The sequence below is a fragment of the Dermacentor variabilis genome, chromosome 5 (genome assembly GCF_050947875.1).
Source record: "Dermacentor variabilis isolate Ectoservices chromosome 5, ASM5094787v1, whole genome shotgun sequence".
Lineage (NCBI taxonomy): Eukaryota > Metazoa > Arthropoda > Arachnida > Ixodida > Ixodidae > Dermacentor > Dermacentor variabilis.
The window spans coordinates 75,413,995-75,427,185 of record NC_134572.1 but is presented as its reverse complement, the minus strand read 5'-3'; the positions used below and the strand labels follow the sequence as shown (position 1 = coordinate 75,427,185).

General features: G+C 46.9%; 2 protein-coding genes across 2 annotated transcripts in view; one reads left to right on the top strand and one right to left on the bottom strand.

Annotated features, from left to right (window-relative positions):
- The window catches only part of LOC142582816 (uncharacterized), a 45,549-nt gene extending 42,315 nt beyond the window's left edge, over window positions 1-3,234 (bottom strand). Inside the window, exon 1 of the mRNA XM_075692874.1 lies at window positions 3,057-3,234. Coding sequence (XP_075548989.1) covers window positions 3,057-3,143 — 87 coding nt within the window. The 5' untranslated portion in view covers window positions 3,144-3,234. The remainder of the gene's footprint in view (window positions 1-3,056) is intronic.
- Window positions 3,235-10,128: 6,894 nt separating this feature from the next.
- LOC142581894 (iris-like) lies at window positions 10,129-11,363 on the top strand. The gene has a single exon (XM_075691338.1). It carries the CDS (start codon window positions 10,144-10,146, stop codon window positions 11,278-11,280), a length of 1,137 nt encoding a protein of 378 aa, XP_075547453.1. The 5' UTR covers window positions 10,129-10,143; the 3' UTR covers window positions 11,281-11,363.
- The last annotated feature ends 1,828 nt before the right edge of the window (window positions 11,364-13,191 follow it).

The following is a 13,191-nucleotide window of genomic DNA, read 5'->3' as shown; positions in this document are numbered from 1 at the left end:
ATACCTCACATAGTTATCCAATCTTCTGTATGCAGCATAGAATTCATTAGCATGCTATCCTTGAAACCACAATTAAAGATCACAGCCTGCTCCATCCATATAATGACACCCCTATTCATGATGGCACTGCTTGCCTGGAATGTGCATACCACCATGGGCACGCCATATCTAAGGTGAAGTGCTGTGGGAATCAGGAAGTCACTATATTGTGCTCTGAAGGTGCCTTGCTGCTGCATTTTGTTACTTGTTTTAAGTGTTAGGATAGTTCAACATATAAGAGAACTTCTGGTCAGTATTGCCAGGCCAAGTAACAATTACAGCAGAGCATAAGAAGCCAACAAACAAAAACACCAAGGACAACATGGGGGAAATTACTTGTACTTACTAATTGAATTAAAGAAATGATAAATTATTGGAAATGAAAGTAGATGAAAAGACAACCGGCCACAGGAGGGATATGAACCCATATCTTCGCATTATGCGTGTGATGCTCTTACCAATTGAGCTACTGCGGTGCCGTTCTCCCATCCACTTTCTCGGTTATTTATGTTTTGCTACAAGAACTAACCCCGTGAGTGTGAGCCAGCACTACTGCTCACAAACCTTGGCAGCAGATGTGGAACATCCTTTCTGCCACATGGGTCACGAATACGTGATCTATTTGGATGATGGCAACTGGTCAATAAACCCCCACATGCTACCTGAAGGCATCACTATACAGTGTATAAGAAAGTGTGAAGATTAAATATTACACTAAAAGGTCTGACGAGCAGAGGTGTGACAAGCAGAGGTGTTATGAGAGACCTTACTTGCTAATAACTGCTATGTCACCCTTTGATTAAAGAATCTGTCTAAATGCGCTTGCTCAGTTATTGCACGAAAACAAGGACAGTTAAACAGTTTGAATGTACATCGGGTGTTCCCTCCTGTAAACTCCACACAAGCAAAGCAGGCATGGTGCTAGACAAAGGAGGTCATAAACAACACTGTCTCTGAACGATAATTGCCACGCTCCTGGTGCTCTTTGACTTCGAATGCCATTGCACAAAATATTTAAATAGTGAAATAAAGCCGAGCATAGGTTTTAAGTACATCAGAAATAAGCTTTTCTTTTTTTTGCAAGACGCCATATGTGACATATGATATTACGTGTGTTCTCAGGATGTATAACTGAACATTTTTCGCATACCTAGGGATAATGTGGCAAGCTAGGCAAACTGTTGTACAAAGCATGAGCGTTGCAGAATCTTTCACGCACACGAATTCACACAAGTGCACACACGAAGAAAAAAGACGTACAACGACCAATACCAATGCAGCAATGTCCTCGCAAGTATCGGAAATGTGCTGCCACCTTGCAATCAACCAATCGCATTCAAAAGAAAAGAAATACACTTGGCATCACATTTCATCTGTCGCCCCTTAATCTTGCACTAGCGCACTTCACGACCACACGCGACGATAAAGTAACAGCGGCGCCGTTAAAGAGCAGTTTGGACGTGCTGGAATAACGCACGTGAAGGATAACGGTTATTCGAAATCAAACGGCGAACGCCGAGTCACGGACTTCACGCGCAGACACCTGTTTAAATTTTGAATTAAAGTGGCTAGAATATATTTTAAAGAACAGAGTCTAAAGTGCACTTCAGGCAATCAATGACAACTGCACTGCGCAACAGTTTCAATGCGACACACGACATGCATATAGATAAAGACCACAACGACGATAGGGACACGGAAATCGCCTACGAGACGCGTCAGTTAGCGGCCATGTTAGCAAAGTAATGCATACCATGCCGGAGTCCGCAGGGCCCAGGGCCGAATGCGACGTGATGTTCTGCAAGTCGTCCGCGAAACGACCCCTCTTTCGTCACGAAAATCGGGTCGTCCAATGAGATTCTTGCCCCCTAGATCGGCGGGCTACCGCAGCTACCGGCGTTCACTTCAGGAATTCGACGCGCGAGGCGTTCGAATACGCGCGCCGCCGTCCGCTAGCTGCGACAGACAGACACACACACAGCCGGTACCATGGAGGCAGGAAAACGATACGAGGGATGTGCGCGATTGAAGCCAAACTTGGTGGCCCAGCACGTGATCGCATGTAACGTGCGCGTTTGGTTTTAGTTTTCCCGCACTGCACGCAGAGCCACGGCAGGGCAGCCGAATAAACCGCACCGCATAATAACTACTGGCATAGCTACTGGGAACCAAACGTCTCAGCAAATCTTGATTCTTGTTCCGTGATCGCGACGCAAGAGGTCACATGTTGGGCCACCACTGAGCAAATGTATGGGCTTCATGGAGCGTTCCCTTGCCAATGCTGACGGCGTGAAGTAATTTATTTCTTTACTGAACTTTTCCTTTCTCCATGGTCGGAACTCTCTCTTGCTCTCTCGTCGTAAGGGCGATTCTCACTTTTCAGCCAATGGGGAGGTCGTCAGCGAAACGGGTTCGTGGCGGGAACGCGCAACAACTTGGCCGAACGCGAAAGCGCAATGACGTCGCCTCGCGTTTTCTTGCGCAAGAGCGGTCCGCTCAAGGGCACTACGATATGTAGATCGGCCACGAAGCAGATGGACGATTAGAGCGCGCGAACAGTAGTCAGACCAGCGCGTTTCGCAGCAATGCGGCAGCGAAAAGACAATGTGCGTAGCGATTTACCGCAACGACTGCTTTCGCTCGAATAAAATGGAACCTCCGTCGTGAAAATATGCACACTGTCAAAAATAGGAATGAATTATATTTTGTTCCAGGACTTTCCAGTCGCGCCTCGCTGAGCACAGATTATAGAGAACTTGAACATGGAACCATGAGGAGTGCGACACGAGAACACTCGATCATGTAGTGCTTCGATCGCAAATCGCAGAAACGACCATAGTGTCCGAAAGCACACGTATTGCCGGCCAAGGTGATATAGCGCAGTACTCGAAGACGGCAGAGTGACTGGCGGAAAACGAAGGCGACTATCCGCGCAGTCACACATGCATATGATCGCTCTTCCAGGTGATGATGGCGGCTATCCGTGAAGCGTAGGAATCGATCTTTCGTGGACCCACCTGCGAGTCGAGACGCGGCGAGAGGCGCAGCTGCAGGGGCTCGGCAATCAGTCTCTGGAAGTCGGTCCATGTGCCGCCCAACGCCATGCAGGCCCATCGGCCACCGCCGCCCAACCTCGCCGTCGCAGCAGCTTTCTCGCCCGGCAGCAGCGGCAACCGCGGCTTCTCGCTACCAAGAGGAGCGCGGCCGCCGAAAGCGCCGCCGCAGCAGCGCGGCACGCGTGAATACGGGTTTTCCCTTTTCTCTCCTCTTCGCGTTCGATGCAGTGCCTTTCCTCCCGTGCTTCCCCATGTGCCTCCTCCTTCACTTCCCTACGCGCAGGAGAGAGCGGGCGGCGCGCTGTTGGTAAACGGGCGTCGACGAGGTTTATTATGCGGCGGCTGAATATTCAAGGTCTCGGTGACAAACATTAATTGAGCACACGGCAGCGCTGCTGCTATAGTTGATCACGTAGTATTTCGCAGTAAATGCCCGATATTTCTCATTATTTTTCTCAATGCGGAGAAAGCCACCGAGAAACTGTCGGTCAACGACTTCCTTAAGCAATGCGCATTGAGAAATTCGTCGACCGGCGGTTCCTTGGTGACTTTCTCAAACACTGTTTCGCAGCAGCTCGTTCAGCTGGACCCCACATGCGCGCCTTTCCAAGAGCTGCTCACTTCGGACAGATAATTAATCAGCTCATATATTCGTGTGCAGCATGACACAGTGCGGTTCGTTTCATTAGTAGCGCCTTAATCGGATAATTTAGTGTTCTGTACCTTCTTGATTTGATTAGCATTCTTGGAATACTTTCCGGTATCTGTGTTCGTTTGTTTCAATGTTCTAACCGTTTTACCAACAAGTTGGGTGACTAGGTAGTCCATGCATTGGTTTAGTAGCTCCACATTTTTATTTTACTTGAGGTTAAGAGAGAAAAAGAAGTTGCAATTTCACTCGACAGGAAAAGCATAGATAGTAATAAAGGAAAAATGACTCGCCATCCAGACTCTGCGAAAGTGTATGTCCAGCGAAGCTGCGGAAAAGCGCCACTACAGGGTCGAACATCGGGCTGTTGCGTTAAAGGAACCGTGTTCGAAACCACTTAGGTGACCGACTATGTGACACTGGGTGTGTGCCACTCTTCAATGAACCTCATTGACGGCAACTTGGGCCACTGCGTATGTACCGCTCTTCAATGACAAAAAAGTTCCTTAAAAATTTCTTCGGTGCTGGGTAGGATCGAACCCCTGTAATATAGTATATTCAGACACGCGCCACGCGCGGACTTCGCGGTGGCGTCGCTAGATGGCACAGCGTGTCCGGAGTTACTGCATAGGCTTCATAGAGCTTCAAAGGTAGTTAGATTAGACGGCCCCAACGGACACGGGATGATCCAAGGGTGGTAGCTGGTAGATTAGGCTTGTTTTGGACTGCTCAGCGATAGCTTTCGCAGCAGTGCAGGCTTGCAAGGCGTGTCATGCAGTCGTATCGCAACGCAAAGCACCATTACCCTTAACTGCTTAGCGGTGCCGGCCGAGCATCATCTCCTGCAGCACGTGGTGACGACGCCCGAAAGACAATATATGGTTGCCCAAGCAGGGGATACGTAATAAAGAAATCCTACCTATGAGAGCGCACTTCTGCGAGAAAGCTTGGCATCAGCTGTTTTGTTGAATTCGTCAGTGCACAGCCGACAGTGCCCGCTTTCCCAAGTGTGTCTGCGTAGAGGGGGCGTGCCTCCTCCCCCGCACCAAACACGCAGGCACAGTGGCAGATACGCCGATGACAAGCATGGTGTCCCGCAGGCGTGGGTAAATATAAAGACGTCTCACTCGATGACCACGAGCACTCGCTGTCACAACGCTGGCGCGATGAAGAGTTCTGGCAGCGAGAATCGATAGTTTCGTGTTGTTTCTAGTTTCACCGTGAGAACACGTTTCATGGCCAAATAAACGAAATCAGTCTTGAAAGAGCTGGGAACCTCAATTGCACTATTGAGGTTCTTAGTATGACAGACCAAGTAGCCCGAATCAATGCCTAGATAAAATCTTGAAAGACAACTGCAGACTCGTAGAAGTTTGGAAATTTGCCAGCTGGAACCGAGTAGACGCCGTGTGCCATACACATACAGTGATGAATGTCGTGAAGAACCAGTGTCCAAGACTCCGCGTGCAACTTGTGGAGAGGCCAGACCCCCCTTATCAGGGCTTCAAGTGGATTTCTGTGGACTCGGGTGATCTTGGTCAGGACTCCAGGCGCCGCATAACCGACTTTCAAAAGTAGGGGGGGGGAGGGCAAATGGCCTACTTTGCCCACCCGCCGGTAGATAGCCTGTGATGACAGCACAACTATTTCTGGAAGGTAACTGATTAATTGTAGTTGTAACATCTCTCTTAGAAACGGACTGTTTGCATCACGATTGAACACTAACTGGGAGACAAGTTACCTTACACAAAATGAACTGCGCTGACCTACCCCCCCCCCCCTATTCAAAAGGAAGAAAAAAATAAAGGTTATCACGCCGCATGGCCTCAACCCGTGGGCTCCACATATAGATAGCAAACACGCGATGGAAAACTTGCAACCTAAGCCGCGAGCAGAGTAATACCTGCAAGACAAAGTCGAGCTATTAGGGACACATTGCAAGCTTCAGCTCGTATAAATATGGACAACTGCCTCTCCTGTCAGTTATTAACCTTACGTTGTACTTCCTCAACTTCCACTGACCAGTTAGGATTACTACTGCGATATTAAGAGATGGGTGCACCTAAGTACTTGAAGTCGTGGACAAGCGGAACCACTGCAATTAGCAGCAATTATGCGTGTTAGCTGAATCCTATTGCCTTCTGCATTTTAACAAAAAAGTATACATTGCTTTGAAATACAGGCCAATGAAGGAGATAAAGCGTAACAAACCAAGTCACAAGAACAAGAATTTGTGAGTATGCAGCAAAGCTATCATTGCTTCTTAGAATACATGTTTCAATTCTATGTTAAGACCATTTTATCTGAAAGATAGATAAACCAATCTCTCGGTGTTGAGACTGAATTGCTGGGTACATTGCGAACTGACGAGATTCATCATTGTCACCAGAATGGCTATGATGCGGGACAATTAGGAATTGCTAAGAACTTTTTCTAGTTAAAGGGAGTTTGGCCACGACCGTTCACAACAATAAACGAAAGAAAAAAACGTTTGTGCGTCCACTTCTTCCATCGCATCAAGAAATTCTGATGGGAGTCAATTCAAACTGAGAGGACCTCAATCGGAACCAATTTTTGCCAATTTGGTATTAACCCCTATCGATCCCTTTCCCCCCTACCCCACTTCTATTACAAAATACATAAAGCAGCTGGATCCACTGATCTTCTTTTTCAAGTTTTGATTGGAACGGTCGTAGAGATTCCACCAGAGCACTTTGCTCATACTTCGCCGCGAAAATTATCCACGTGCTTCTATGTTGTGCAGCTTTCCAATGCAAGAAAAAAGAAATCCTGTCGCCCAGAGGTCGCAATCTATAGGGTCAATCACTTTCATTAAGGCTTGCGTTGGGGCTAGTTGGAATACCATACTCGTGTTTAGAAAGCAGCGCTGCAAAATTGAACCACAGAGACGGGAACAGCACATACGAAGTGCATCTATCAACTGTTTATTACTTGTTCACTTGACTTTGTGTGTGTCACAAACAAACAACAATCCCTTTAAATTGTGATGTATGGGCGATAGAACATGCCTCATTGTTCTTTTTTTAACAGCAGTGAAAATGTGCCTGCTAGATACCATTGTCTGGCCACAATATCTAGAATCTCAAAGCTCAGCACTCGGCTACACTGAAAGAACAGTGAAAATGCCTCAAAGACGGCTGGCTTTGAGACATGCCTGTAGCAACGTGCAGTTGGAGAATGCACTTGAGCCCGCATGCTTGTACAAGACTACCACAAAACTAGTGCCCATCCGATCACTACTGAACGTCAGTTTGCGCAATCGACCACGTCGGAAGTCAAAAGTTTGCAGCCCTCGCCTCGTGACAGAGTGAGCGGATGCTCTCCGTTGAGTGATTACACCTTCTGTCCTATATTCTTGGCGTGCCATGGGTTGTGACTGCAGAAGAACATCGGGATAACAGCTACCATTGCATCACGATCGCCATCATCATGATCACCCGGAAGCCAAACCCCCGCACCTGGACGACCGTATATAAAGTGCCTGCACCTGGAACATCAAGGACTACTTTCACGCCGCGCACGTATCACTCTATTATACAATCCAATCCTTCCTTTCATTTAGGCCGGCAGCCATTCCTCACTGAAAGCAAACAAACGATCAAATAGGTCACTTCTTGATTAATTACTATTTATAGACGTAGTGCATTTGAGCTTAAGCACAATGGAGTACAACATCGCTACAAACCTTGCTTCTTAAATTTTCTTCTGACTTCTTTGCCTAAGCATAAGCACTTTTCTCGATAGGCAAGCCTGTTTTTACCATTTGCAATCGTCCTCAATGTAGCAAAATTTTGTTGACAAGTCGCGCTTGCTCAACCTAGGCGAGCGTCAATCAAGAAGCGTGATATTGAACCCATTATAATGCGCTGACATTGGGACCATAGCACTTCTTGTTCTTATTCCCTAGTGAAATGGCGCAACCCACTCTGGGGGATCGGCCATGAATCGGGCGAGGAAGGAATTGCTAGCATTTGTTTTTTCTGAATAGATTAGGGTGAAACGAAATAAGTACCTTGTAATTGGGATTTAAAGATTCTACTGTTACATGTATGAATAATCAATTATCTAAATATTTTTGTGAATTTTGTGAACATTGTAAGAATTTTGAAGAATTCTGACGTCTTGAGCATCTCTTCTGTTCAATTATTTGTAAAATTTGTAGTTCATGTGCTCTCGCAGAGAAGTTAGTATGGTCAGCTGTGTGAGAACCACTGCAGCTATAACACCGTTCTTCCTGTGATGAACAATTTTTTAATTCGTGACTTTCTCCACATTTACGACACCGAAGAACTGATCGGCACCCCTTAATGCTATGCCCGTAGCGCGAACAACTAAGACACTGAAGGGGGCGAGGAGATAGCGATTCAACCCGGCAGATGAGTGGCCATGCCTTGATCTCTGTCGGACGAGTTGTTCCGGCAAAGATAACAATGACTCATTCTGTGGGTATCTTCTTGTTCTCAAATAAGCGAGAGCAACGAAATACGGCCATGGCTCCGTTGACAGAAAACATGTCTAAATTTTCTGAAGGGGAGAGGCTCGAGTCGACCCCACGAACAAGTCCTTTAACACAGGCCGAGTAGGAATGAAGGGGCTTACCAGATTTGAAGCAAACACTGTACATTTGAGAAGGTCAGTGACACAGGCCTGGTCTGGCTAACAGCAGAGAATGCCTTCACGACCAAACTGCCGTACTTCGGTCATCAGTTGGTAATGGGGTGTCGCCTTCTGAAGTTCTTTCTGAAAGAATTTGGGGTTTTTCACTCGAACTGATTCTGCATTGGACGGCACCACGGCTACAGGAACGTTGGTCCGTCCGCTGCGCAAGAGAAGTTCAATCGAATAATCATGAGATGCAAGAGAAGCCGACCAGGCAGTGCTTCCCTGGTTGAGAGAAGAAACAGACATCAGTGTGGTTTACCTAAGTCAATCACCGCCCGATATCCAGCCGCTCCTCGACAGGGTGCACCAAGACACCAGGAAGGGGCCTCTCCAGTGAAATGGTTCATAGAGTCGCACGGCAAGGATCCGTCGAGAACGTCGACACCGTCGATCCGTCGGATCCGTCGAGGCAGGTCGAGAACGTCGACACCGGGTCCCGTGGAACAAGCTTCAGTGGAACTTCAGTGACGCGCAGAATTGGATTGGATTTCCTTCTTCGATGGCGTGTACCCACTGCGGGAAATTGGCCAAGATTTCGATGGTATTAGTAAGATTTTGGTGGTACAAAAACTGGTTAAAGTGTCATGCGGAAACGGATAAAAATAATGTTTGAAGAACTTAAGGAAAATGTCTTGAAACAACTATGAATTCCTCCACGGCTGAGCAGACATCCCTGTGGTAGTTGCCAAGAGAGGCGGCTCCTAGAGAAAATATATTTAAGACGGAGAAATTTAAACCAAGTTGCGTGAACGTTGGTTCTAAGATGCTTTTCCTTAAAGCAGATAAACGGTGGCAGAATAAAAAAAAAATGATCGATCGCTTCATCTACTGCACAGAATGGGCACAGAGGGGAGGGAGCAGAAAAAGTGCCTTCCTTGTCTTCGTCACCTACACACTATATGGTCCCCATATAAGAATCACACCAATTAGCCCAAAGCTCTGCAATCTTGAACTTATATTGCAATGATTGATTGACAAATTACGCGAATCACAGAAACAGTTGTATTCTGTGTGGTTTAAACGTGCTGCTGCTAATAAATATGGGATTGTACGATACGGACGAAACGTGCGAAGTTTGAAGATGCTCGATTAAGCAAAAGCATGAGTGTTAGCGCGCGTGCAGAAGAACGAGGCAAACGAAGTGATCGCAATGCCCGTTTTATTCGAAGTTACACCTTCTTATGTTCTATTTTATTTAAATTAATAACTGAGTACAACCACCCAATTTTTCATCCGTATACCATTGTGGCTATTTGCCATGTTTTAATGGGCCATCGTCATCATAATCATAAAAACCCTATACCAAATCAAACTAATCCTGATTAACGGATCAACAGCAGCGGACCACAGCCAGCGGGAATAGGTAAGTGCTATCATACACAGCTGCTTGATTTATTGTTTATTTAGTTACGAAAATTAAGGCTTTAGCATCATCCTCATTAGTTTGTGTTATGCCTTGATACAGCTCCATCCATGTGTGTTCTCAGTTGATGGATTACTTCTAGTAGTCCGGCACAGAAAAAACGCCCCCATTTGTCCGCCTATTTTGTTTCCCATTTCTCAGCGCGCATGCATAACTTCGGCTTGCCGATTTCCCGCTTTAAACACCGCAAATTCTCTTGTGAGGATGCGAGTTTTCGTTCCACTCGTCGGCTTTCCAGAGCTAATTATTTTTGTGCGTATTTGGCTTATTCACAGGACTTCGAGTGCATAGTCATGCCGAAGCATCTTAGTCGCATGATCTCGCACTTTTCGATAGACCTGCACCGGGAGCTGCTGAAGCCTAGGAAGGACAAAGCCGAGAACGTCGTCTCTTCGCCGTACGGCATTGCGGCAAGCCTCTCCATGACGCTGTTCGGAGCGCGTGGGAACACCGCCGAAGAGCTCTTGGCCGCGCTACATGCGAGGGACGAAAAAATTCACGATCAGTTCGCGTCGTTTTTACCGAAGTTGGTGAGTCATTCCCACAAGCTGCAATTCCAAGACGCCCACAGAATCTACAGTGACTTGAAGTTTCCGGTCGCTGACGAGTGCGCGGCCTTCCTGAACTCTACATACTCCTCCACAATCATGTCCGTGGACTTCCAGAACAACAGCGAAAACATTAGAGCCCAGATCAACGACTGGGTCAAGGAAGCCACCGAGTCTAAGATAACGGATCTGCTGGCTCCAGGAAGTGTCGGTCCTTCGACCAGCGTGATCTTAGTCAACGCCAGCTACTTCCGCGGGCTCTGGGAGTCACCGTTCCCGGCGAATACGACATTGCGCCGCGATTTCCACCTCACCGCCCACACCAAAGTGCAGGTGGACATGATGTCCCAGAAGCAAGATTTCGCGATCACTCACAACGATGAGCTTGCAGCCAGGGCCATCGAGATGCCTTACAAAGGCGGCAGAGCGTCCATGGTCATACTACTGCCCGATGCCATCGATGGGCTGTCGAATCTAGAGCGTCACATATCGCATTCCAAGCTGTCTGATATCCTGGCGGACTTCAAGGAGACACCGAACGTCCAATTGAGCATGCCTAAGCTCTTGCTACAGCAGAGTTTTTCTCTGAAAGACACCTTCCAGGGCATGGGAGTCAACGACCTGTTCTCGGCCAAGTGCGACCTTTCGGGCATGTTCAAGAGTGGAAATCCCTGCGTGTCTGACATAATCCACAAGGCGTACCTGCAGGTTGACGAAGAAGGAACGGAGGCTGCCGCGGCCACGGCTGTTACGGGTTGTGGGCCTTGCGGCCCAGGAGCGACGCAGACAACGGAGTTCATAGTTGACCATCCGTTCATGTTGTTCGTTTTCAGGAGCAAGTCCGACGTGGTCTTGTTCATGGGCTCCGTGAGACATCCGTGATGCTTCTTTCTTGTGCCAATTCTCGACTGTCGTCGACTGCGTGCGGCCTTTGCACAAGTTATTTTACTGGAAAAATTAATAAACTGCGGGTTTCCCACGTGTACGTATGTATTCGGTTGTTTGTTATTTGACGAAATATACTTTGTACAAGTGGCAAATACTGTATACTGTATAAATATATACTGTACAAGTGGCATCCACGACGATAATGGAAGAGAAAATAGTCTAGAGGAATTCGAAATCCCGAAGGTAACGCCGCAAGAAGTAAAGAAAGCCTTAGGAGATATGCAAAGGGGGAAGGCAGCTGGGCAGGATCAGGTAACAGCAGATTTGTTGAAGGATGGTGGACAGATTGTTCTAGAGAAACTGGCCACCCTGTATACGCAATGCCTCATGACCTCGAGCGTACCGGAATCTTGGAAGAACGCTAACATAATCCTAATCCATAAGAAAGGGGACGCCAAAGACTTGAGAAATTATAGACCGATCAGCTTACTGTCCGTTGCCTACAAAGTATTTACTAAGGTAATTGCAAATAGAATCAGGAACACCTTAGACTTCTGTCAACCAAAGGACCAGGCAGGATTCCGTAAAGGCTACTCAACAATAGACCATATTCACACTATCAATCAAGTGATAGAGAAATGTGCAGAATATAACCAACCCTTATATATAGCTTTCATTGATTACGAGAAAGCGTTTGATTCAGTCGAAACCTCAGCAGTCATGGAGGCATTACGGGATCAGGGTGTAGATGAGCCATATGTAAAAATACTGGAAGATATCTATAGCGGCTCCACAGCCACCGTAGTCCTCCATAAAGCAAGCAAAAAAATCCCAATAAAGAAAGGCGTCAGGCAGGGAGATACGATATCTCCAATGCTATTCACAGCGTGTTTACAGGAGGTATTCAGAGACCTGGATTGGGAAGAATTGGGGATAAAAGTTAATGGAGAATACCTTAGTAACTTGCGATTCGCTGATGATATTGCCTTGCTTAGTAACTCAGGGGACCAATTGCAATGCATGCTCACTGACCTGGAGAGGCAAAGCAGAAGAGTGGGTCTAAAAATTAATCTGCAGAAAACTAAAGTAATGCTTAACAGTCTCGGGAGAGAACAGCAATTTACAATAGGCCGCGAGGCACTGGAAGTCGTAAGGGAATACATCTACTTAGGGCAGGTAGTGACGGCGGATCCGGATCATGAGACGGAAATAATCAGAAGAATAAGAATGGGCTGGGGTGCGTTTGGCAGGCATTCCCAAATCATGAACAGCAGGTTGCCATTATCCCTCAAGAGAAAAGTATATAATAGCTGTGTCTTACCAGTACTCACCTACGGGGCAGAAACCTGGAGGCTTACTAAAAGGGTTCTACTCAAATTGAGGACGACACAACGAGCTATGGAAAGAAGAATGATAGGTGTAACGTTAAGGGATAAGAAAAGAGCAGATTGGGTGAGGGAACAAACGCGAGTTAATGACATCTTAGTTGAAATCAAGAAAAAGAAATGGGCATGGGCAGGACATGTAATGAGGAGGGAAGATAACCGATGGTCATTAAGGGTTACGGACTGGATCCCAAGGGAAGGGAAGCGTAGCAGGGGGCGGCAGAAAGTTAGGTGGGCGGATGAGATTAAGAAGTTTGCAGGGACGGCATGGCCACGATTAGTACATGACCGGGGTTGTTGGAGAAGTATGGGAGAGGCCTTTGCCCTGCAGTGGGCGTAACCAGGCTGATGATGATGATGATGATGATGATGACTTTGTACAAGCCAAGCATTTGGTAAAAATTGTGTATTTGTTTGTGTTTGGCAAATTTATTCCGTGCATGTATATATAGACAAGTTGAAGGTGTAATAATAATTATCTTTACTCGTAACAGTAGGAACATGCGATGATTTTTGGTCG